At 44.9% G+C, this 27,194-nt stretch overlaps 1 protein-coding gene across 1 annotated transcript in view; it reads left to right on the forward strand.

The window, feature by feature from the left end:
* Positions 1–12,081: 12,081 nt before the first annotated feature.
* The window catches only part of SLC9A6 (solute carrier family 9 member A6), a 104,920-nt gene continuing 89,807 nt past the window's right edge, over positions 12,082–27,194 (forward strand). The window contains exon 1 of the mRNA XM_037822783.1: positions 12,082–12,412. Coding sequence (XP_037678711.1) covers positions 12,082–12,412 — 331 coding nt within the window. The remainder of the gene's footprint in view (positions 12,413–27,194) is intronic.

Consider the following 27,194-nt stretch of genomic DNA (forward strand, 5'->3'; position numbering starts at 1 on the left):
GCTAAGAGATGAAGCCCAGAATTTGCCCTGGAGAAGATAAGTGAGAACCCACAGGCACTTAAAGAGAAAGCCACTGGAATCAGAAGTTGAAAGCAACGCAACCCAGGAGCAAAGGACCAGTAGACACCAGCCAAGTGCCTTCCCAGCTGACAGAGGTTTTCCGGATGCTATTAGCCTTTCTTCATTGAAGGTATCCTCTTGTTGATGCCTTAGTTTGGATACTTTTAAGATCTTAGAACTGTAAATTGGTGAATAAGCCCCCATTGTAAAAGCTAATCCAATTCTCATATACTGCATTCCAGCAGTTTTAGCAAACCAAAACTGAGGATAATATGATAGTTCATTTCAAATCCAAAAATCTTATTTGTTTTTTTAGCACCTTCAATTGGTATGTTTAGGAAATAAATTATTAAAACATTGGCATCCTGTACTGGATTCTCACTGACAGTTATGAGTAGTCTTTGCTCTACTCTGAAAATATAGGCATATCCTATATTACTGCCCTAGGACTGAGTCTCTTTTTACCCTCCACCCTCTTCTTTGGAGAAGGCATGCACTCCACAGCTTTGATACTGTGCATATAGCTCCCAAATCTGTCACTAGTCCTGACCTTGCTCCTGAACTCCAGACCCAAGTTTCCTACTGCCTATTTTGATATCTCCACCTGGATATCCACACCCGTCCCTTAAATCCAACCTGTCGACAGCAGAGCTCTTCCTTCTGACTCCTGTATTCATGCTAGGAGAAGCCCTAGGTTTTCCAGTTATCCAGGCTCAAAACCTTGGAATCATCTTTCAATCCTTCTTTCACAAGTGCTCCACACCCCCAATCAATTGCTAAGACATGTTAACCTTACCTCTGCATTGACTCTTGCATCTAGCTTCTCATTTCTATTCCTACTGCATCCGTTTAGTTAAGGCCTCATTACTTTTCAGCAGGGCCACTTTTCTACTGCCCATCTCTGCATTTCATTCATTCCCCTTTCTGTAGCCAAATTAATATTTGGAGGTTTTTGATAAGGGAAATGGAGGAGTTAAAATTTCTAAGGCATAAAGACCTTCCACAATATGACTTCAGTCTAGCTTTTCAGCCTTTCCCCCAATACACAAATTAATTAACTCAGTGTTTATCAAGAACCTCCAGTGAACCAAGGACTGTACTAAGCACTGGACCAAACTTATCTACACTTTTCAATGATCAAGTATTTACCAAGCACTTATTATGTATGCAGTACCATAAGGCCCTCTTCCAATGTATCTCTATTGAATTGAACCTATGCCCCAGGTTCAAACATGAAGCTCTTCTGTTTACTCAATGTGAGAGACCTTTATTGATGAACAGATATGTTTTACTGAATGAGTACCTACTTTGTTTAGGCCTCATGCTAGATGCTGCCAGTAAAGAAATGTGACACCTAGTCCCTGCCCTCAAGTTCCTTGCAACATGTGGGATAACAAATGCATAATATGTTGTGAGGGCTACAATAGAGATTTTTTCCCAAGGGTCTGTGGGAACCCATATGCGGAGCCACTACCTCAGCCTTGAAGGCATCCTGGAAGGCTTGGTGACTTTTAACCTGAGTTTTGTTGAGCAAGTGGAAGTTAGTCAGGTGAGAAAGGGGTGGAAGGACAATCAGAGTAGAGGTAACACATGGAAGGCACATCGATGGCATGAAACTACATGCAGCATGCAGCAAACTTCAAGGAGTTTGGAATTGAGAGGAGAGCAGGAATTCCCCAGAAAGGGAAGTTTAATAGTTCCATGCATTCTTTCTCCAGCCCTCAAGGGCCTTTGCAAATACTTTTTCATTTTTTGCCCAAAATACTTCAAAATACATCAGGGTATTACATCAACCAGTACAGAATATCAAGATCCCATTCCCTATTCTAGATTCCATATCAAATAAAGCTGAATTAGGTTGTTTAAATAAACTGACCAGACAGGTTAAATCAGATAGTGTGCTACAGAAAATTTAAATTTGGACAAAATAAATCTCTCCTCCTTTGGCCCCACACAGAAATTAAAATCTTAAAATATAGACAATATCATCCTTTACCCTGTATTCTGATTCAACTTAGTCCTAACCAGATCAGCTTCATTCACATCCCTAATTGGATTTTGATCTATTTGTCAGCTTCTCTAACAGTTGCTCTATGGAGTAATGTTGCTCCTTTAGTACTTCTAGAGCTGGAGAGCTCTGAGTCTGAGTCTCAGGTATCACACAGCTAACCAAAGTTCCAGGGAGCTACCAGGCTATACACAAAGAGCTCAGCATCTCAGAATTTAGAAATAATAGTTAAAGCTCAGGAATAAAGATGACTGCTGTAAGACTTTACCTAATTTTCATATAAACATTTTCTAAACAAAGCATTTATTTCTGGAAATAAAAACATTTGATTTGTGCCATCAACCACAAACTATAGCAGATCTGTTCTGTCTCACCTTTACACACATACCAGGGTTATATTAATTAACAGGTAGAACATAATTTATATAATTGCCTTGCTTCTCTTTTAAAGTTCTTTTTTGTTGAAGAAGTTCTGACTTGTAGCTGACCACATGTACTTTTAGAGCAGTGTTAGAGCAAAGTGGTGTAACTGACAAGGAAATTTGGTTGTCTCCATGATCTATAACATTCTTCTAAGAATAACTGAAACCGTAACTAACAACATACTGTTGTCTAACATCATGCAGATCAGTATCAGGATATAACATGGACAGTGAGAACATTGCCAAGTCTTTAGAAATTTTACATAATCTGTAAATACATGAATAATATTTCACCCAAATTTATCCAACAGAAGGTTATAAAATATCTCTTAATTTTGGTAACACTTCCCAAACACTTCTCATGCAATGTATTAAACTATTTTTAGCACCTCATTTTTTCAAGGTGAAAGAAGAAATGTTTTCCAACAGTTTGAAATAAAAAGATATCTTTTAGGGTTTGATTTTGGGGAGGGCAAAATGTCAAAAGTTGTTAGGTTTAAATGTCATGTTAAACAGGAAAATGGGTTACTGTAAAACAATGTCATTCCTTATTTAGCCAAGGTGACAGCAAAAAGTAAAATAGGAGTTAATCTGATTATAATGAAAAGACTTAGTTATTTTAAAAGTGAGATGATCTCTTCTAAAATAAGGATGATAAAGTCAACAAAAATGTCAACAAAGATATTATTCTGATACAACATAAATCTTTGTCTTTTAGACAGAATACTCAGATGGCGAAGAAAAACCTTTTATAAACTTTCATTAAGAGCAAACCAATAATTTGAATTATTTTAACAGAGATAAAATTAAACTCCAGTTTTGTATGAATGCACAGTTTGACACAAAACTCTTAAAAATAGTAAAAATAAGTCTATCAAAATTTTGGCCAGCATTGATTAGGACAAACAGAATTCACTTTCATACACCTTCTACAACTTTCCATATCCTTTCAAGTCTTGTCTTACATACCAAAATTAGCAATTTTACTTTAGGACAAAGCCATACTCCCTTAGACAAGGTTATCAAATTTTAGTCAGAATTGACTATGATAAACAAAATTCACTTCCACAAATTTCCACAACCTTCCTTATTCATCCAGGCTTTGTCCTACACATTTTCCAGGACTACACTATACTTCTTTCCTCAACAAAGCACATTCTGTATACTTCACATACCTGCATACTTTAAGTTACCTAAAAGATCTTGGATTCTGTCTTTAAACATCCTACAGAATGGAATTATTCTTAAAATAAAGTTTGTTAAAATAACTTAATTTCATAATCACAAACTTACATTTTTCACCATTTTAAAGATCGAATAGATATAATGTTAGTTTATTTTATCAGCACACTTGTGTAAATTTAGGGGGCATATACCCAAGTAGAATAAAATTGTATTTGTCTGGTTCAAAAGTCATCATAAAAACAGGGATATGACTGGACTTGGTCACTTATTTTTGCAGCTATGTTTGCTTTTTATCCCCTTTTTATTGGAGGTTAAAAAAACTCTGTTTTTTCATAGTATCTTAAAATTATGAATAACTTTAAAAGCACACTATCAAGTTATGTAAAATATACTAAAATTGTTTAATTTGTCCCAAGCATGAATCCAGGAAAACATTTGTCTCAAGGGCATTTTCTTTACTTACTAAAATTTGGCAACTAGATCTTATTTATTTACCCCTATTCCAAGGCTATTTATGTTTTAATAATATTTATTGTGGCTACCATTGCAAAGGTATCATTAGAAAGAAATTTTAATTGGGGAATTCTTTCAGAACAAACATGGCCTATTTCACAACATTTCTTCTGTGTCTACCATTTCTAGTCTCCAGGCCCAGTAGAAAGAATTCTAAATTAAGCCTACACCACTTCCCCCCCACCCCCCACCCCCCCACTCATTCTGCACTCAACTCTTTCTCCATAGTTGCCTTAACTAGTTCCTTTATATTTTGGCCAAGGTTTAAGAGGCCCTGGGGGCAGGGGTAGGTGAGACAGAAAGAATGTGGCCTGTTGAATTTGGTTTTAAAAGTTTTAAATGGGGTGGTGAGATTTAAGACCCACAAAGTGGCCTTAGTGTTGATGAGAGTTCCTATACCCTTCTTTTAATTGTTTCCAATTATTAGATCTATTTTGCTTAAAGCTGTGACCTTGACCATTGGAAAAATCTTTGTTGTTTCCTGAGGCAGCCATCTGCTGCCTTTGGGAAATTCCAGGCAGTGGTTTCTTTCCAATGCCCAGGTTTGTTTACAGTAATTACAAGTACTAAGCCCTTGAACCCTGATGCCTAGAGGGCTGTTTTTTTCCTTTTTCTCTGGAAAAAATTAACTATTATTTCTAAATCTGAGATGCTGAGCTCTTTGTGTATAGCCTGGTAGCTCCCTGGAACTTTGGTTAGCTGTGTGATACCTGAGACTCAGACTCAGAGCTCTCCAGCTCTAGAAGTACTAAAGGAGCAGCATTACTCCATAGAGCAACTGTTAGAGAAGCTGACAAATAGATCAAAATCCAATTAGGGATGCGAATGAAGCTGATCTGGTTAGGACTAAGTTGAATCAGAATACAGGGTAAAGGATGATATTGTCTATATTTTAAGATTTTAATTTCTGTGTGGGGCCAAAGGAGGAGAGATTTATTTTGTCCACAACACACACACACACACACACACACACACACACACACACTTGTTTATCTTTAAGAAATTTGAATAGAGAGCTCTTTTAAGATTTTTTTTGTTAATTTGCTTTTACCATCCAGAGGTATGAAAATATGCATTGAACAAGCAGACATATACAAATAGAAAGTTCGACACACACACAAAAAACAGAAACATAGAAATAAACTTTTGAGAGAGACAAATAAAGGACTGAATATACATCATCTCATCCTATTTCTGCTCTCTTTTGCAGAATAATTCTAACTGTAATACAGTGTCCTTTAATATAGAACCTTTTTCAGGCCATTTCTCTCCTGATTTTAAATCATATTGAGGCCAGGCTGTGCTAGAGAAATAAACAACTTTTTGTTTTTTCATAGGCTTGTGACTAAAATCTTTCAGTTTTTTAAAATACAGCCCAAAGCACTACATTCAGGAATGCTTTTAGAATTAGACTTTCCTATTTTAAAGAATTTCAGTAATCATAATTGTGCTGGTTTCGATGTCCCCCCAAATGCCATTTTCTTTGATGCAGTCTTGTGTGGGCAGGAAATGTATTGGTGTTGATTGGGTTGGAGACTTTTGATTGGATGTTTCCATGGAAATGTGATCACTCGACTGTGGGCGAGATCTTTCACTGGATAATTTCCATGGAGATGTGGCCCCGCCCATTCAGCATCAGCCTTGATTAGTTTATTGGAGCACTATATAAGCTCAGACAGAAGGAGTCAACTTGCTACAGCCAAGAGGGACACTCTGAAGAACGCACAGGAGCTGAAAAGAGAGGAGCCGCAGATGAGAGACAGTTTGAAGACAGCTGTTGAAAGCAGACTTTGGCTCTGGAGAAGCTAAGAGAGGACAAATGCCCCAAGAGCAACTGAGAGTGACATTTTGGAGAGAAACTGAAGCCTAGAGAGGAGCGTCCTGAAAGAAAGCCATTTTGAAACCAGAACTCTGAAGCAGATGCCAGCCACATGACTTCCCAGCTAACAGAAGTTTTCTGGATGCCACTGGCCATCCTCCAGTGAAGGTACCCAATTGTTGATGCATTACCTTGGACACTTAATGGCCTTAAGACTGTAACTGTGTACCATATAAACCCCTTTTTATAAAAGCCAATCCATTTCTGGTGTTTTGCATCCCAGCAGCATTAGCAAACTAGAACAGTAACCAATTAGGAACACTTGAACAATACAATTGCAGTAACATACCAACTACAAATTTAAACAGACACAACACTTACTATGCATTTAAGTAACACACCAATTAATAATTAAACCTAACACAACAATTAACAATTAAACAGACATTAAACACTTACTATATCTTGATAACACCCCAATTAACAGTTAAACAGTCATCAAACATTCACTTAATTTCATTTAGTACCAATTAATTGTTGGATTACTTATTTTTCAGGATTATACTCAACAGTAGGAGTATATTCAACAGATGAACTCAGATCAGGGTCCTGAACCATGTACAGAAAGGTACTCAGAAAACAGAAAGGTGTGGAGGTCAGAGCAAAGAGGGATCACTCTGGACCCAGGTCTCAAAAGCCAGATCCAGGGGACTCAAACCTCCATGCCAACTTCCTGATCCACTTTTACCTTGATGACCTACTCACGCAGTCTGATGTCCAAACCCGGAATTGGAAATGGTTTCTCTCTTTGAAGCTTTAAGGCAAGGAGGGCCTGGAGTGCCAGCAGAACAGAGAAACATCGGGTTGCCAAGCCTCTAGACTAAAAGAGTCTAGCGGCCACAAAAGGCTTGATTACCATGTGTGCTGATTTGAATATATGATGTCCCCCAAAATGCCATTATCTTTAATGTAATCTTGTGTGGGCAGATGTATCAGTGTTGATTAGATTGTAATTCTTTGAGTGTTTCCATGGAGATACACCCTACCCAACTGTGGGTGATGACTCTGATTGGATAGTTTCCATGGAGGTGTGGCCCTGCCCATTCAGCATGGGCCTTGATTATTTTACTAGAGCACTGTATAAGATCAGACAGAAGGAGTGAACTTGCTACAGCCAAGAGAGACACTTTGAAGAATGCACAGAAGCTGAGAGAATAGCTGCAGATGAGAGATAGTTTGAAGATGGCCATTGAAAGCAGACTCTTGCTCTGGAGAAGCTAAGAGAGGACAAATACCGCAAGAGCAACTAAGAGTAACATTTTTGCGGAACTGCAGCCTAGAGAGGAAGGTCCTGGGAGAAAGCCATTTTGAAACCAGAACTCTGGAGCAGACGCCAGCCACGTGCCTTCTCAGCTAACAGAGATTTTCCGGACACCATTGGCTGGCCATCCTCCAGTGAAGGTACCTGATTGTTGATGCATTACCTTGGATACTTTATGGCCTTAAGACTGTAACTGTGTAACCAAATAAACCCCCTTTTATAAAAGCCAATCCATTTCTGGTGTTTTGCATGCCAGCAGCATTAACAAACCAGAACACCATGCTTACCTGTCCTGCTGGGTCTCCAGAACTTCAGGTAGTCAGATTCCTTACTTCTTAGGGACCTGGTCCCATATAGGTCACCAAATTGATACCAACCAAAAGTGGGGGGTTCTCTTCCTGATGTGTTCAAATGGCCAATTCTTGAGACAAAGGGATTTCAAAGAGAGAAAGAGTTTATTGTTAAGCATGAAGCAGAAGCCCGGATGGCCTTTGGTCTAAATATCTGTCTGTCTGAACTGCAGTAGCTCTGATAGTTTTATAGTATCAAAAGGTGGTCAGGTTTTAGGATAATGAGCACAATGGCACAAGATGATGTAATTAGGGGTGATATTATTACTGAGCATATGCTTCATGAAGAGCATATGGAAGAAAATGGTGGCCTTAGTACGATGATGGGCGTGGTTTTTAGGATTATAATGAGGTATAGGTCAACTATAAGTTTGAAGTTTAAACTACTACACGTGTCAGGTGGGTCAATTTTAGTTAGATTCAGCTTCGTCTAGTAAGATAGTTTAGGAATTAGGGTGGGTTAGTTCTGGGCTGACTCAAGTTCCTACCTTAATAAACATTAGAGCTGTTTTTTGTAATCATAAGACTCTATAGTTGAAAAACAGGATAAGGGGGTACAAGTGGGGCCAGCCACAAGGTTTTTGCAATCACAAGATAAAGGTTATATAGTTATACAATCATTATCAAAGATCGAGGTAACTGGATTACAGTTCAGTAATTTCAGGTGCTTCCTTCTGGCTGTTCTGATATACCAGAAAGTAAGAATCAGTACTCATAATTATTTGTTATGTTTATGTTATCATAATTATTTGTTATATCATAATTATTTATTGGTAAACATAAATATATCATAATTAATTTATATATAATTAATCATAATTTATTTATAAACAAAATATATCATAATTAAAATAAATATATTTATAGTTATTTGTTTTTTATAATAATTATTTGTTATCATAATTATGTTTTATATATGAATCAGTAATCATAATTATTTGTTAATTCTTAATTTCTCAGTTTCAGAATGGCTGGGGCAAACTATATTTGAGGGAAAAGGACAGGATATAAAGGTGAAGAGCCAGTATGGAGTCAGGATGTGGAGAGCATCATGTGCCAGTCCAAGGAGCCAGAACTTAGGGCAATTGGTGGCCAGGGAGGAGGGATGTGATATAATCAGATTTGTGCTTCTGAAATAGTCCTCTGGTAGCAGTGTGGAGGAATGATTAGAAGGCACTGAGACAGAGGTCAGGAAACTTTTCCTGTAAAGGGCCTGACAGTAGATAACTTAGGCTTTGTGGACCTTGTGTTCTTTGTCACAACTACTGGGCTATGCCTTTGAAAGGCAAAAACAGTCAATAAAAACGAATGTGTGGGGCAGAGTTCTGACAAAACATTATTGATGGCCACTGAAATTTGAATTCCATATAATCTTCAGGCTTCACAAAATATTTTTCTTCTTTTGGTTTTTTTTCCAGCCATTAAAAAATATAGAAACCATTCTTAGCTTGCAGGCCATAGAAAAACAGGTGGCAGAGGGAATTTTCCTTCAGGCTGTACCTTGCTAATCCCTGGCCTAGGTGATAGGAGTTCAGAGAATGTAGACACCACTTTTGAGACGTTTGTCTCTTAAGGGGAGGAGAAAAATAGAGCAGTAGCTAGAGGGGTGATGTAGACAAAGGATTGTTTAGAGACCAGAAAGAGACAGTGGAGAAAGAGCCTTTGGAGATGGTGGGGTGTGTGTGGAGAGGCAGTGATGAAGTAGATCCTGGAAAAGGCAGGAGGAAGGGGGTAGAATGCAGAGTACAGGTTGAGGGATATGCTGTGAAAAGGAGGAGGAAATACATCTTTCACTGAAGCTGGAGGGGAGGAAAAAAAGATGGGCACTGATTGGGGATATTTGAGAAAGTTGTTGGGTAGGAAAGTGAGGATTATTTTCCTGAGGACCTTGATTTTCCTAGCGAAAAAGGAGGCAAGGCTCGAATTCTAAGTGAATTGTCTGCATGAGCACTGCAGGCACCCAGGACGAGGGCAGAGCTTAGGGGAGAGAGGAAGCCTGTGAACCAGATGCCCAACTACCCAATGAGTGTGCAAGAGTGACCAGGAAATCATTAGATGAAGACAACAACAAAGGCAGAGGGTGTAGCACTTCAGTGAGGGTGGAGAAGTAATGGGCTGGGAACAGCAATGGGGAGTGAGCAGAGTCCTTCTTCAAACCACAATACAAGGTGTGAGTTGTGTGCATGCATGTGTAGGACAATGGGGATGGGAGGAAGTGTACAGTCTTCTCTTGAAGCAGCTTCAGAGCAGTACCTGAAACCTGGGCAAGACTCAGGTACTGGTGAGGGAGGAGAGGGAGGGGGCATCAAGGCAGCAATGGACAGGGTAGAGTAATTTGTTCACAATGGAAAGCATTCCAGAAAGCCCACTGAAGAGGACTGGCAGGCAGGCTAGCACTGAGGGAAGAAACTGAGGGCAGGGTGGCAGGCTCAGAAGCACAGAGCAGGGTTGGGTTGAGAGAGGACATTCTGAGGGCAGGCAAAGGTTCAAGGGGCTTGGACACTTGGTGGAGTTATTGCCATCTCGACATTCTTCTTGGAATCTTGATATAAAGAGGTTGTTGGAGCTATAGAAACAGAGGTACCATAGTTGAGTCTGGGGCTGGCAGACATTTTCTAACTGTGGTCAGGCAAGCAACGTGTGACCTTGTTTTTACAAGTTCCAAACACTCAGAATAAGAATGGTTTTGTGCTCAGGCTCAACAGCCTTGGATTGGGTGGCTAAACTGAAAGAACCAGGTAAGCTCATTTGCTAGGTCTTCTGGGGTGACCAAGACAGGTCTGGGGCAGGGGCAGTGGGGCAGCTTGGGAAGGATCCTCAACTGCTTTTCTCACCTCTGCAAAGCCCATCCCTGTGTGAACAGGGCAGTGTGGTTAGGCTGGAGTCAGGGTATAGGGGACAGGCGGCCTTGAGGTTTCTTGGTAAGGTACTAATGGGAGAGAACAAACCCAGAGTCACTGTCCCTGCTCTGGGACAGTTCCTGACCTGACAGGGACAGGACTTGGAGTTGAACCCTGTTTCAGTGCTTTTTTTGTTACACTCACCATGAGCACAGAGCTTAAAGGCTGATTAGTAGGGGTGAGGAGTGAATCTACACTGGGGCATCTCAAGTTGCCTGAATGTTATTTGTTTTAGCAGGGAAGTTTTATGGCCATGAGATTAACGTGTTTGAGAACCGTGATTTCTAGGCAGAATGATAGGAGTTGGACCGATAGTAGTACCACTGATGGTCTGAGGAATTTGAGAAACAAGGAGTGTTTGTAAGAGTAAAATGACAAGCTCATTTTCAAACAATTTTAATTTTTGAGGTTGGCAGAATCCTCAATCAATATGCTAAGAATCCAACAAGTAGAGGCCTGAAGAGTGGGGAGCAGGTCAGGGCTTGAGATTTGTAGCTCACTCATGTGGAGGTAGAAATTAAAGTCTACAGAAAACAGAGCCCACACAGATCTGAAAAAATATGGAGAAAATAGGAATAAACTGTTTTCCAATATGGAAGCGAAAACTGAAAATTCTGATGTGCGAGGTTGAGAGATGTAGGAGGCTGAGAGCAGACAAAATGCTTTTTGAAGAAGAGACATGAGAGATGGGGTCAAAGGCGACTTCAGAGCTGGGGAAATTTGCTTTAAGTCAGCAGTGAAAAGGAGCAAGAGAAGGAGAAACCCACCCCGTTACAAAAGGTTTCTTCTTGGGGAGGGGAGAGGAGTTTGAGCACCAACTGATTGCGTCTTCCCTTGTGAGGATGATGAGTTTCTCGGTACAGGTTCCTGCCGTGAGAAATGACTGTATTAGGTGTTCACAAGTAAAGAAAACCAAATATACAGACAGGCAAAATCCATGCCTTTCAGCAAATTCTTTTATGAACTGCTACGGTGTTGTTTTTCCAATGAGCCCAATGAGCATGGAAAAAGGAGAATCCAATTTAAATTACAGAGATTAAGATTCAGGCCAAGCCCAAGGGGACAACTTCTTGTCCTGTTAAGAGACACTGGGGCACAATACTGAGATGGATTTTGAAAGATTGATTCCCCTGCGAGCTCTAAGAATAGGATCAAAGTAGACATCGCTCAAACCGCCTCTCCTTCAATACGCTGAGCGGATGTCTCTGTTTCAGAAGGCAGTGGGCTAGATTCGACGGCCTTTCATTCCCAGACTGCGCTTGGGTGTGTGTTGAGGCCGGGTGGATGTGGGGGGTAGACGGATGCGGTGGCGGCAAAAAGGCCAAGGGATGGGGAACAGCAGCCTGCTACTGTCGCGCTCCCTTTAAGAACGGCGACCGCGGAAACGGCAGCGCGCGCAAAGATGGCTTCCACAGGACCCCGCCCCTTTCCCGTGAGCCCTCGGGGAGTGGTCCGATTGCGGGCGGCAGCCAGTGAGGAAAGGGGCGGGGGGCGGGAGAAGACATGGCTCTCCGTAGCTGGCGGCGGGCTCCCTTACACCGTGGCGGCGACGGCCGCGGTGGTCCCCGGGCAGGTCCGCTCATGCGGCCCCTGTGGTTGCTCTTAGCGGTGGGCGTCTTTGGCTGGGCTGGGGCTTCGGACGGCGCCGGCGGAGCGGCGAGAGCCATGGATGAGGAGATCGTGTCGGAGAAGCAAGCTGAGGAGAGCCACCGGCAGGACAGCGCCAACCTGCTCATCTTCATCTTGCTGCTCACCCTCACCATACTCACGATCTGGCTCTTCAAGCACCTCCGGGCCCGCTTCTTGCACGAAACCAGCCTGGCTATGATTTATGGCAAGTGTCTCAACCCCTGTCCATCTCCTGGTGCTCCACTTTTCTCTGCCCCCCGGCTTCGTCGTCTCCTCTCCTGGCCTTTCGCGGCCTTACGTTTGACTCCCCTTCTATTCCTTCCATTTTCTGCCTCGCCCCCCAGCCCCCGCCGCCATACTCTCTGCCTCGCCCCCCTTTTTTGCGGCTTCGCTTCACCTTTCTCCGCCTTGCCTCCTTTCCTTCTCTGCCTTGCCCCCCCTCCCCATTTTCTTTGCCTCTCCACACCCAATTTCTCCTCCAACCCCACCCCCTTTCTCATCTGCACCCCTCCACCGCTTTCTCTGCCGACTAAGCTCAGAGGCCCGGGACTAAGGCTTGGAGGGGAGTGGGTGCGGTGTCGCGGATTGGGCTGTGGACTGGGGGAGGGGGAGACACCATTTCCGTCGACTTCTCTGGAGTATCAGTTTGTTAAAGGTTCATTGAAGCTGCAGTAGTATCCCTACTGCTCAGAAGCCGGCGTTCTTTTGGAGACGGAGTCGACCTTTACCCATCACCCAGCTCTTGCTACGCCCTGTCCCTTCGAGGTTGAGAATGAAAGAAAACCTTACTCCTGTGTAACCCGAGTAGAAACCCGAATGTGGAATATGTCAAAGAAGGCTTAGGATGTTTTAAATGACGTGCTGATTTATTGATCTACGCCAGTGTCTGATACGGATACATATGTTGATCCTCCCATTTCGGGCATACGGAAGTGAGGACAGGGAAGAGTTAAAGGTTCTCCCAGTAGTGTGTTGTGCTATTTATGCTCAGGACAGTTCAGCCAAACAGTAATTTCAAACCCCACGCATATGCAATATGGGTGACTTGATATCGGCATAAGGTTATTTACCATTTGGTAGAGAGTAAATGGCTTTGGTTCTCGTGGCTTAGGGTGCATTCTTTTTGAGGCTTTTAATTTATTATTTTTTTTTTGGTAATGGGAAGAGAAGGGCAAATCAGACTGTGGTCTCAGAGGTATCTTGACCTATGCTGTTGCTTCTCATGAGAGGAAAAGATACATATTGCTGACTGTCTTAACCTAAGATGACTGTGGGGGTATGGCTGAAGAGATAAGGGTCGACAAACAATTCTTTCTGTGCAGCACATGAGTGAAGGTTGTTTATCTTCGTTTGGAACAAACCTAAAACGATGAGCTTGTTGAGGTTTGTTTCTCAGACTTGCAGATAGGTAGAAGCAGCTTTGGCACGAAAAGACATTTCTCCACACCCCCTCCACCTCCACCCCTTTCTGGTAAATACAGACTTCTGGATGTGCATCTCAAGGGTAGCAAGGAAAGGTTGTTGTGTGTCAGGAGAATGCATGAATTGAGGCTTATTTTTCATTTGTAAGGTAATGAAATTCTAAGAATGCACAATCTCTCTACTCACTAGGATACCTTGTTTTTAGACACACTAGGTGGTTTTTCTATTTCATATTTTTGCGTTTAATTCACAGCACCCCTTAAGCTAAAGTTGTCAGAGAAGCTATACATTTCTATATAATTTCTCTATATAACAGTGTGTGATTTATTTATTAACCTTAACAAACATTTACTAAGGAGCCAACTAGGTATCACACAGAAAATGCAAAGAGGTATAAGATCCTTGCCTTTAAGGAACTTATAGTCCTTGTTGGATAGGCAGGTTGTATGTAAAAAAAAATAATAATAACAGCATCTTAAATTTGGTTAAATGCCAAATGAATATTATCGTATTAAAAGAGGGAACCAATCATAGATGCATCTTTCTTATAGAGAGAGATAGTATGATGTAGTGGTTAAAGATGCAAGGCTTTAGACCAGAGGCTGGAAATTTTTTTCTGTGAAGGGTCAGATAGTAAATATTGTCACCTTTATGCATCACATAGATCTCCGTGTCTCGCGCATTTTCCTTCTCTCTCTCTCTCTCTCTCTCTCTCTCTCTCTCTCTCTCTCTCTCTCTCTCTCTCTCTCTCTCTCTCCAACTCTTTAAATACATAAAAGCCATTCTTAGCTCATGGGCAATACCAAAGCAGACTGTGGACCTTACTTTGGCAACCCCTGCTTTAGAGTCAGACCTGGGTTCCCATCTTACTGTGCCAATAGCTATGTGGAGTCTTAGACTGTCTCTTACACCCTCGTCTATAATAAGAGACAAGGATGGTAGGATTGTGAGGAAAAGATGTTGTTAGCTTAGTACCTGATCCCTGAAGTAAATGCTCAGTAAACCATAGTTGTACAATTATTATTGTTGTTGTTACAACTGAATTTCCTAGAGTTAGACTTGGAACAATTATTTTAAATTGCTCAGTCTCATAAATTAAGAGGCAAACATACTACTTTTAAAAAATCAAATAGGGACTCAGAATTGCCCTGAAGTCTTTTGCTCTTGGGAGGTTGATACCATTAACCTCATCTGACTCTTGGGTTGAAGTTGAAAAATGGGATTAACGATTATGTTTCCTGAAGTTTCCAAGTTACTAAAAAGTGAGGGAGTGTCTTAGTGCTAGTATTTTGTAAAGAATAAAGAAGTTTGTCTTGTGGATTATAACGTGGAAGAGTGTCAATCTGAGGGTCAAATCTGGGGTTGACTCTACCTCAGCTTGGCATTATGGGAAATGGGGACTGTGGGTATACCCTCCTGACTAGCTCCCGAGGCCAGTTTGAGAATGGATGGGATTGGGTTGATACCATGGAATCGATGTTTTCTAATCCTAATTACTGTTGTCATTTACCTTTTCTTCCAGTTCTTACACCATCATAGCTATTGTGTTACTATATTATTTAAGATCTTTATTTTTCAGCTAGACTTCCAGGTGAAAAGGCTACTCTGGGAAAGTCTTGACCTCCAAGTTTCAGCCCACTGATGATTTCATTCTTGTGATGTCAGGGTTAGCTACTTAAATCCTGGAAAAATGCTTAATTTTTTTAAGAAGCAGGGGTAAGAAAAAGTCTAAATTGCCAATGTGGTCAGTTTCTAGATTGTAATATAGACTGATTGCTTTAGTTACAAACATACAGTCTCAGAGCACCCACTTGTTTTGTTCATTTGGCTAGCTTTCTTAAAAAGCTTAAAAGTGGGTCACTATTAGTAAAAACTGTCAAGGAAGTTAAGTCTGAAAAGCGACCACCCACTGCAGTGTGCTTACAGATGGTACAAAAGGCAAAGGACAGGAAAGAAGTTATTTATTTATTTATTTTTGCCTTAAAGCATCCAGACTTCTAAGCTTAACTAATGTGATTCATCAATAAACATTTAAGCATCTGATGTGTGAGATGATGGGAAATACAGGTGTGAGTCGTAGTTTCTGCCCACAAAGCACTTACAATCTAGCAATTTAATAGGTAACATAGAGCATTACAATGTATTAGACTCTGTGCTAGGCACTTTGCAAGTATTATTTCATTTTAAACCTCCTAACAACCTTGTGAAATGGGGTATTTTATTTTTCCCATTTTAGAAATGAGGAAATTGGGGCACAGAGAAATTAAATGACCTGCCTGAAGTCGTATAACTAGTAAGTCTGGAGCCAGGCTTCAAACCCAGTCAGGCTGGTTCAAAAGCCCCCTTCTCCTAACCCCTGAATCATATTGCCTCATGTTGAAGCAAGAAAACTTAAAAAGACAAAGTTGGAGAGATAAGAGAAATAAGTCTACTTCTGGAGGAAGGGGTAAAGAATCCATATTACCTTCTCAAAGGGGCATGTACCCCCCCCCGCCCCCCCAGTTTGTCAACTATTTCTTCAGAGAGTGCAGAAATTAGATTACAAGGATTTGAGGAGAGTGGATGGTAAGAAATATGTAGCTAGTAATTTACATTGACATTTATGAAATGCAAATAATTTACATTTACATTTAATTCATTTAATCCTTAACAGCAACCTTATGATGTATTAGAGTATCAGTATCACCATTTACAAATGAAAAAAACTGAGGCACTGGGAGGTTAAGTCACCTGCCTGAGGTCACACAATTGGGATGGCAGAGCTGAAATTTGAATATAGGCAATCTGGCTCAAGAGTCTGTGCAAACAACTCTTTCAGAAGGTTTGGAGGAAGGGAAGGGAGCTGCCATTGTTGAGTACCTACAAGGGCCAAGACACTGGACTAAGCCTTTTAGGAGAATTATCTCATTTAATATTCTCAGCAGCCGCATAAGGTTAGTACTGTCATCACCACAAGAGAGGATACTGAGGTTCAAGGAGAGGTTATCAACCCTGAGGTCACCCACTAGAACTTTATAGAATCAGAATTTATATTTCCATCTGACTTCTAAACCTGTGCTTTTTCTCCAGCACTATATTGTAAGTTTTGTAATATCAAATACATAGGGAAATAGTACTCAAAGAGGTAGGAGTTTTAGGAGGTGGATTGTGAGGGAAAGATAATGGAAACCTAAGCCATTCTGGCTCTCTAGAGAACTACTGGAGAAGTTGGTGAAGTGAGATTGAGGAGATGATTAGAAAACCATGGAGGCTTTAGAATTAGAAAAGCTAGATTTCAATTCTGGCTTTGTCACTTAAGGCTGAATAATGTTGGGCAAGTCATTTACCCCCATTTTATAGATGAGGAAGCAGTGATTGAGAAATTGATAATAACTGTTTCACAAGGTTGTGAAGATCAAGTCACATGCAGAAGCAATGAGGATGGGGTTCAAGGTCCTCAGTGAAAGGATTTCCTTGGGAAAGATGTTTATCTCCTGAGAAAGGAGCTAAAAGATAACAGCTCCTATTGCAATAGAGATGCTAAGAATTGAGGCAGCTTATGTCACAAGGCCCCTGTCTTCTCAGAAGAGTAGGCAGTGGGGTTGAGGACTTGAGAAAGGAGGGTGAAGATTGGAGGAGCCATTGTGGGAAACGTGCTGGGAAACCAAGAAATGAATAAACGTATTTAAGACTAGAGGTCAGCAAAAGCCTTAACTTTCTTGACTGTCTTGGAGTTTAATTAGCTTTTAACAGACTATAAAACAGCCTTCTTCAAGCAAATAGATAGATAGACATTTATTTATCTTTATATCCATGTATAGATATGGACACATATGTATCTATATTTATCTATATATCTATATATATCTTTTTTATCTGTATATATACTTTTTAATCTGTAGAAATTTTATCAGTTGTTCACCACACTTAATGCCCCAGACTCACATATTTTTGAGTCTCAGAGGCTTGAAGTGTGATCCCCTGGAAGAATGGGCTAAAATCAGTGTGCAAACCAGTTTGTCGTAACAGTGAGAGTCAGACAATAAAGGGGCCTTGGGCCATCGTGAATTCCTTATCACTGGGAGAGTTTCCAGCACAAGTAGGTCAGGAATGTGTAGGAGGGTTTTGAACTATCTGTTTTGTGAAAAATATCTCTTTGTGGTTGTATTCTTTGTTTCCTGTAAGTGGTTATTTTAAATTTCATAATATCAATATTTTCTGTGCCTTTGACTATGTAGGAAGCTAGAATGTTTCTATCTTGTTCTTGTAAGAAAGCCCCCTTGTTGTGTTCTTTCTCCTGAGAATTGTTTTAACTCCATGATTAGGATTTGACTTTTCACAGAACCCAAATTAACTTGATTTTTCAACTTTTTTCAAAGAAATTTCAACTTTTCAGATGCCTGATACTGTAATAAAAGGATCCTGATTTCTTTTTCCAATCTAAGTATTTATTTTCTTTGCTGTTGTTTTAACTCCCAGGGTGTGTGTCTCAATTTGGCTAGTGCTGAGTCCTACTCGGGGCCTCTGATGATGTTTTAGCGCCAGGGAGGCAGTAAATCCAGTGGGTACTGTTCTTTATGTAGTTGCCAGTGGGTACTGTTCTTTATGTAGTTGGACTTGGGGGACATGAAAAGAATTTATGCTGCTGTTATTAGTGTTTTTAGTAGCTTAACTGTGATTTTTCCCTATAAATCTAAGGCGACAACTTTTACTGCGGTCTTATGGCAGAGTAGAGAAAAGAGCTGTTTCTATATCATAATGCCTGATTTCAACCATCTTGTGACTGCCAAGTGGGTATCTCCAGTAGAGAAACCTCTGCCCCCTCTTTGAGGCAGATTGACTCTAGGTCCTTTTTTTAGGCTACGTCCAGCAGACATAGTTGATAATTTGCCACCGATTTTTTAAATTAAATCCAGTTTTATTGAGATATACTCACATACCATACAATCATCCATGGTGTACAGTCACCTGTTCACATTATCATCATATAGTTAGGCATTCATCACCTCAATCTATTTGTTTTATTTCTTTTTTTTAAATTCACTTTTATTGAGATATATTCACATACCATGTAGCCATAGAAAGCGTACATTCAGTTGTTCACAGTATCATTATGTAGTTGTGCATTCATCACCAAAATTAATTTTTGAACATTTTCATTACTACACACACAAAAATAATAAGAATAAAAATTAAAGTGAAAAAGAGCGATTAAAGTAAAAAAAGAACACTGTGTGCCTTTTTTTTGTTTTGTTTTGTTTTGTTTTGTTTTGTTTTCCTTCTCCCATTTTTCTACTTATCCAACCATAAACTAGACAAAGGGGAGTATGGTTCATATGGCTTTCCCAGTCACACTGTCACCCCTCATAAGCTACATTTTTATACAATTGTCTTCAAGATTCATGGGTTCTGGGTTGTAGTTTGATAGTTTCAGATATTTACTGCTAGCTATTCCAATTCATTAAAACCTAAAAGGGGTTGTCTATATTGTGAGTAAGAGTGCCCACCAGAGTGACTTCTTGGCTGCTTTTGGAATCTCTCTGCCAATTAAGCTTATTTCATTTCCTTTCACATCCCTCTTTTGGTCAAGAAGATGTTCTTCATCCCACGATGCCGGGTCTACACCCCAATCTATTTTTTAATAATTCATCTGATTGTATAAAAATGTAGCTTAAATGTAGCTTATGAGGGGTGACAATGTGATTGGGAAAGCCGTGTGGATCACACTCCCTTTTGTCCACTGTTTGGATGTGTGGTCGCAGCTAGGTAGGGGCGGGCACCCACGGAACCTTCTGCTGTTAGGTTTGCTCCGTGGGTACCGGCGGAGGCTCTTCCCGGAGGCGAGGGCGAGGTGGGGGACTTGGCCGAGTCCCCAGCGGAGGCGTGCAAGGTGTGGAGGGCGGCGAGGGAAAAAAAAAACGAGACACTCTCCTTACAGGGGGGTAGAACAAAAAGCCTTTATTCAGGGGTGAGCACAAGTTATATAGGCTGGCATAGAGGGCGGGGTTGGTGTAGGGGTGTAAGGGCCTTAAATGGTAATGCTGAGGGGAGAAAGGCTAGGATTGGTTCTGAGAGGACGTGGAAGCTGTTTGCCAGGGGCAGGAGTTGCTCTGGCAATGGTGCATGCGCACTGGCGGTGGGGGAGTTGCTCTGGCAACGGGGAGTGTGTGGCAAGATAAGGGAGGCGGTTTTCTCCGGCAAGCCTCCTCCAATGGTTGTATTTTGGGTGAGGAAATGGGGCCTGCCTCCGGCCTCACTTTCTCAGGCCCAGGGGGCTGTGGAGGGCGCTACCGCCCGTGCCCACCACCCTCCCCAGGGGCTGATCAGGTCCCCCGGCCCAGGCCCGCCAAGTCGAAGCACGTAATCAGTATCCCGCATTTCCCCCTTCTTTTCTAATTACAGGAAGAAGCTTACTGGAGAGATCCGCTAAGGGATGAGGGAAAGGTGCGGTCGCAGTTGATTTGTCTGGGGGTGGGGCAGCCGGTTGCTGAACCCTCGGCTCTCGGCGTTGCTCGGAGGGTACCGGCGGCGGGGGCTCTTTCCCGGAGGCGAGGGTGAGGCGGGGGACTGGGCCTGGTCCCCGGCGGAGGCGTGCAAGGTGTGCAGGGCGGCGAGAAGGAACAGGCAGGACACGGTTCTTTGAGGGTGAAGAAGCCAAGAGAGCTTATTAGGGGTGAGCACAGGTTATATAGGCTGGCATAGAGGGCGGGGGTTGATACAAGCCAATGCTGAGGGGATAAAGGCTAGGATTGGTTCTGAGAGGGTGCGGAGGTTAGGATTGGTTCTAAGAGAGCATGGAGGTTGTTTGAAAAGGGGCGGGAGTTGCTCTGGCAACGGTGTCTGGCAACAATGTATGCGCACTGGTGGTGATGGGAGTTGCACTGGCAACGGGGAGTGTCCGGGCAAGATAAGGGGGTGGGGAAAAGGCGGTTCCCTCCGGCAAGCCTCCCCTAATGGTGGTATTTTGGGTGAGGAAATGGGGCCTGCCTCCGGCCTCACTTTCTCAGGCCCGGGGGGCTGTGAAGGGCGCTGTTCACCCGTACCCACTACCCTCCCCAGGGGTGGCCGATCCCCTGGCCCAGGCCCGCCAAGTCGAAGCACGTAATCAGTGTCCCGCAAAAGGGGAGGTCGGGGAGGGGAAAAGGGGTTGACGGTTGCTCAGAGAGGCTGGAGCTCGACGTTGGTGTGGCGCCCGGGCGCTCGAGAGGGGGCCTCGCTGCTTGCAGGATGGACGAGGGTGGTGGCGCTGCGGAGGGTCAGCTTCTTCAGAAGAAGACAGCATTGGCTTGGTTTTTAGCAAGTTGGCCAATTCTGCGGATAATACAGGGCCCTAGGGTGAGAGCTAGAATAATCATTAGTAGGGGGCCGAGGAGAGGGAGGAGGTATGGGAGGATGGGGCAAAGATGTGGGACCAATAGTTGGCGGCTTCTCGGTCCCTTTTGCGTTGTTCTAGTTCCTCTCGGACTTTCTTTAGGCTGTCTTCGGCGAGACCTGTGGAATTGGCATAAACACAGCATTCTTCTCCTAGGGAGGTTTTGGAGCACGACCTCAGAGAGGGAGTTAACAGAATTTTTAAGATGGGAAATAGCGTTTTGTAGGTGACGAATGTCCTCGTCAACAGCTGCCCGGAGGTGAGTTAGGGCGGAGCCTTGACTGGCTAGCGCAGCGATTCCGGTGCCAGCGCCTGCAAGACCTAGGAGGGAGGCGATCGTGAGGACGGTGATGGGCTCTCGCTTTTGCAGACGGGCAGGAGCTGCAGTTCTTTCTAGGCGGAGGAAGAAGTCTTCCTTGCTGTGGTATAAGACCCTAGGGATAAGGACAATTAGGAGGCAAGTTTCATGAGTTGTATTGAGGGTTCGCACGTTAAGGCAGGGGGTAAGTCCTGTAGAGGAGCAGAGCCATTGAGAGGAGTTGTGGGGAATAAGAAATTTGGCAGAGCTGTTGGGGGATGAGTAGTTGGCACAAGCTGTGAGGTTGGGAGAGTTGTATGAGAGAGGGCGGATGCACTTTCCTGTGGAGGAAACTGAATGAAAGGTTAGGGGGACGGCAGAGGTATTCCAGTTGCATTCCGAGGGGCTATTCTCTGTATTTTCTGAAAAGGAGAGGTTGGAGGCGACGGGCTCATACAGGGAGGAGGAGGTGGAGAGGCAAAGCCAATAGGAGGAGGTAAGATTGGGGTTGGAGGAATTCACTGAGGTGAAGGCTGCTTGGATAAGGCCGAGGAGGGGAGAGGAGTAACGAGAGGGGGGTAGAAAAGGTTGGGGTGGTGGGGTTGGCGATGCGCTGTTGGCAGCTGAGGTGCGGTTGGTTGGAGCTGAGGTGTGGCTGGAGGGCTGTGGATAAAGGGGGTTAAGGACCTGGTTGGGACCGATGCCAGAGGGTGTTTTTAATGCAGTATTTTGGCATGGTTGGTTTGCAGCCTCCTTTTTTATGAGAATAAGTGATCCTCGGTCGGCTCCTTTCTTATAGATTCTGAAGCCCCAAGTTCGACCGAGTAACCAGGAGGGATCAGTGGGGAGCTGCACTGTAAGATTAAGATGTGTGCAGGATCCCTCACTTTCTTGGCCGAGCCAGTTAACAGTAGGGAGTTTGCACCCTGGAAGGGCCCACCTTAAGGTAAGGTATTGATCAGGAACAGGAGGCTTCCAATTAGTGGCTAATGTTTTACACCCCCAGTATGCACAGTAGTACTCGTTGGGAGAATTGCAGTACGATTTTCCAGGATTTGAGGATGGGCACATGTAATACTGGTCTAGGTTTTTGTTACTGCGTACTCCAACTCGGCCTCCCCTTCTAGAACTGCCAGAGTCGCTGTTGGCGGGGACAAAGGTCCCGGGAAGAAACAGTTTAGAGGCATTAAAAGAAAAGGAGGGGGGTTGTGCAGTGATATTGCAAAAGACAATTTTTGAATCCTCCCAACGCGTAAGGGTCCATTTCCAAGGCTGGTGGGGGTTGGCCTGGGTAGAAGAGGCGAGGGCCAACATGATCGTTAGAAGGGAAGCAATGCTTGGGTGGGGGTTAAGGAGGTGTAGGGGGCTGGTTTTTGCCTGTCTGTATAGGCGCATGATTTCCCTGATTTCCCGTCTCTCCGGGGGTATCTCGGGACTGGGCTTCCGATCCAGGTGCAAGGTTGTCATCTGGTACACCAGGTTGCGGAGACGACGGTGTTCTCGACTCGTTAGACTTGTGGCTGCTGGTGGCGGGTCGGATTGCTCTTCCTGGGATCCAGATTGGCTGTGATGCATTATCTGGGAAAACACAAGCAAACCCGCGCCCCTGGGCGAGGAGTGGGGAGGGACCCTTCCAGCCATTACTCTCTGGGTCCTTTTAGTAGACCATTGGGGCCTGGGTGGGCCTATACGAGGGCCCCCAATGTCTATGTAGGGGCGAAAGCCCTTCCTTATTGAATGTGAATAGGTTAAGGTGAATAAGGGCTGCTATGATAAGGTCCCCTGGAGTTGCCTGGGGGAGCATGGCCCTTTCTTTTTCAATTTGTGTTTTTAAGCGGCGGTGGACTGCTTCCACAATGGCTTGCCCCTGAGGATTATAAGGGATGCCGAAATGATGGGTGATGTTATATAACTGAAGAAAGGCCGCAAAGGAGGCACTGCGATAGGCAGGCCCATTGTCTGTTTTTATGTCCCAGGGAACTCCCATGAAGAGAATTCCTTGTCTTAGGGCCTTGATACAGTGTTTGGCCATTTCCCCGGCAAGGGGGACTGCATAACACATGGCCGAGAAGGTGTCAATCATTACATGTACATACTTGAGGCGCCCAAAGGACGGAACGTGAGTTACGTCCATTTGCCATCTAGAATTGGGTTTTAGGCCTCGTGGGTTGACTCCCTGAGGTTGCAGGGGGCCAAGCGGCGCAAAGGGCGCACAAGTTGTGCAATTGCGGACAAGATGTTTACAGGTGTCTAGGGGGAGGCCACATAGATGATGTAATGATGTAGCCGAAAAGTGAAACCTAGAATGCAATAACTTGGCCTGGTTAACAGCGTCCCCCGGGGGGGGCCGCTGTGTGAGTTAGCATAGCTTGGGTATTTTGAGCTGAGACCGCTTGGTTTACTATACTGTTGCCATTAGCCAAGGGCCCCGGAAGGCCTGAGTGACTACGAATGTGGCTAATGAACCAAGAATCCTGTTTATGCTCTAAGATGCTCCTGAGGTCAGAAAGTGCTTTATCGATGGCCGAGTTTCCGGGGAAAAAGGTGGAAAACGCGAGGACTCGGCAGACCTGATAAGTGTAGAGGCTGTCGGTGAAAATGTTTACTGGGTGGTTGCAGTGGGTGTTCAGCGCATATGACACCGCCAGGATTTCCCCCACTTGGACTGAATGAAGGTTGACATAGCTGAATAGGCGGGGTTCTGGGTGGTCCGGGGGATAAGAGAGGAAGGCGAATCGGGTTTTGGAGGCGTCAGTAAAGACGGTAGTGGCACCCGGGATGGGTGCAGAGGAGGGGAAAGGGTGGAAGGGACTGCGGAAGGGAAGCTTGGCGAGCCCCTGTAACAGTCAATGGCTAGGATAGTGGCAGCTGAATTCCCCATGAAATCCTTCTAAAAGGATTTGCATGTCTGGGTTATCACGTATAAGCAGGCGAGTTTGGCCTGCGTCCAGGGGCCAAACAATTTTTTCCGGCGGCGCTCCAAATACATGAACAGCCAGGGTGACTAGATCTGAAGCTAGGCTGATCCAGAGCCGCACTGCGGGGCAAATTTTTCTAAGCCGGCTTTTAGCGGGGTGCGCCCAAAGTAGGGGGCCATCTTGCCACAGGCAGCCCATGGGTGTTCCGGGCGTAGGAAGGATGAGTGCCATAAGATTGCCCCCTCTAGTGCTGAACCTGTTGAGACAGCAGGCGGCGAGCGCCTTGTTAATGGCGGCAATGGCTTCTTCTGCCTCCTGGGTGAGCTTAATGCGCCGGGAGACCGCTAGCGGCAGGGCTTCTGGGACACTCAGCAGCATAAAGAGTGGTTGGAGCTGCGCGGTGGTGATCGGCAACGCAGAGCGGAGCCAATTGATTTGACCGCAGAGCTGTTGGAGCTCAGTGATGGTGACCTGATCTGGTATATCCAGCTGGGGAGCGGACGGGGCAATGGTTTTATCAATGCTAAACCCTAAGAAGGCCAATGGTGGCACAATTTGAACCTTTTCGGGCTGAACTGTAAGGCCGAGGTCAGCTAAATTAGTGGTGAGGTCTTTGAGGATTAGAGGAAGCGCCTCGGCGTTCTCAGAGGCCACCAAGATGTCATCCATGTAATGGATGAGCATGGCCCGCTTTCGCAGGGGGGCCACTGCGTGATTAACATACATTTGGCAGATGGCCGGACTGTTACGCATTTCTTGAGGGAGGACTTTTCATTGGTACCTGCTAGCCGCGCCCGCGTGATTGGGGACGGGGACTGTAAAGGCAAAGCGAGGGCGGTCTCGCTCATGTAGCGGGATGGAAAAGAAACAGTCTTTGATGTCAATGGTGGCTACATGATAATGGGCCGGGATGGCCACCGGATGGGGGAGGCCAGGCTGCGGGGAACCCATGGGAAGAATATGCTTATTGATCTCCCGCAGATCATGGAGGAGCCTAAATTTCCCTGTGGCTTTTTTATGAATAACAAACACTGGCGAATTATAGGGACTAGTAGAAGGTTTTATGTGGCTTGCGTCCAGTTGTTCTTGGACAAGGGCTTGGAGTGCAACTAATTTGTGCGTGGGAAGGGGCCACTGCTCCACCCATATAGGTTCCTCAGTATTCCACTGCAGAGGAACGGGCGCTGGAGGTGTTAAACGAGCAGTGGCGCACATTATTGGGGGGGCTGCGTGGTAAGCACTGCCCCAGAGGCGGCGAGGATATTACGGCCCCATAAAATTTGGTCTATGGTGTGTAGGAACAATGGGTGGAAGGTGCCTGAGTGGCCTTCTTCATCCTCCCACTTAATGGGTCCCATAGCCTGAAGAGAAGTGGAGGTACCAGTGGCTCCCACTACCGAGGGACCATCGAGAACCATGCACATGGTGGCATACTGAGCGGGCATGCAAGAGACTTCTGCCCCTGAATCGAGCGTGCCCGTGTACCATTGCCCCCCTATTTTTAATTTACAGGTAGTCTTTTCCGGAGTGATTGGGACTGTCCAGAGAAGCGTTTTATTGCCGGTGAGGTGATGGGTTTTATTAGAACCGGCCGGCACGTTGCTTCTTAGGGGCGGGGCTGAGGCTTGCCCCACTTGGAGTTTAAAGCTTGCTCAGCGTCTTGGTGCTGATTAACATCGGGGCAGCGGCAGAGGGTTTTGGGGTTAATTTTGCAATCGCGCGCCCAGTGATAGCCACGCTGGTAGCGTGGGCAAGGAGTGGGAGGGGGGCGCCCATTGCGCTGCATGGGAGGTGGGCGGTTGACCTCTGCATTGGGGCACTCCTGGGCAAAATGGCCGCTTTGCCCGCACTTGAAGCAACCGGCGGTGGCGGCTAAGGCAGCCGTGACAGCGCCAGAGACAGCCTGGGCTAGAGACGCGGCAGTTGGGTTAAGGGCGCTGCAGGCAAGTACCCAATCATGTATGCTCTTCTCCCGCAAGGGAAGGATAGCCTGCTTGCAAGAGGGATTGGCTCCCTCGAGAATGAGTTCTCGAGCAAGGGCCAGTTGGGCCTGGGGATCACTAACCTTTCGAGCGCAGGTTTCTTCGACCCTGGAGACAAAGGTGGCGAAAGGCTCACTCGGCTCCTGGAGGAGCTTGGTGAATTTAGTAGGCCGACAGGCGGAGCAGTTGGCAAACGCTCTTAAGGTGATTCCCCGAAGGATAGGCCAAAAGGTGGCGGGTGCATTGATATAGGCGGATGCGTGTATAAACGCTCCCGTGCCCAAGTAAGCTTCGGCGGGATGAGTGGCCCAGTGGCTGCGTCTTGCTCGCTCTGCCTAGCTGCTTCTGCCTGGAAGTGGGCACGCCAATCAACGAACTGGCCGGGGCTAAGGATGGTACGGGCAGGCGAGGCCCAGTCTTGGGGGAGGCAAAAGTTCATGGCGAGATTCTGCAGTATTTGGGAAGCGTATGGGCTACCTAACCCGTCCTCCTTGACGGCCCTGCGAAGCTGCTTGATAATGTCTGAGTCAAAGGGATACCAGTCGTACGGTTTTTGCGGTATGGGGGTAACGTTAAGGGGAAAGCAGCGAAAAGCGTGAGGGAAAGGAGGGCGCGCTTGCAGAGGGCCTGGCACGGGAGTGGGGGTAGGGGCAGCGTTGCCCCAAGGGTTGCCTTGAGGTGTAGAAGGCAACCAGGGGTTGTTTGCCGGCGGGGCGGGAGGGGCGGCGGCAGCCGCCGGCAGCAGCTCTAAAGGGGAGAGGGAGGCAGGTTGCGAGTGGGGGATGGGAGTGAGTTGCGGCGGCGCAATCCAAGAGTCCGTGGAAGGGGGAAGCGGAAGCGGGAGGCCCCAAGTGTCGCAAGATGGCGGCGCGGTGGATGTAGCTAAGGCTTAAGATGGCGGGCTGGCTCCGCCCTGTGAAAGGGCGGGGTAAAGCGCATGCGGTTTCCGGCCCGGCTTAGGGCTGACGTTATTGCTGGAGCACTTCCTCCCTTCAGTGGAAGAAGAAGGAGGAAGT

Source organism: Choloepus didactylus, chromosome Y, assembly GCF_015220235.1.
Source record: "Choloepus didactylus isolate mChoDid1 chromosome Y, mChoDid1.pri, whole genome shotgun sequence".
Classification (NCBI taxonomy): domain Eukaryota; kingdom Metazoa; phylum Chordata; class Mammalia; order Pilosa; family Megalonychidae; genus Choloepus; species Choloepus didactylus.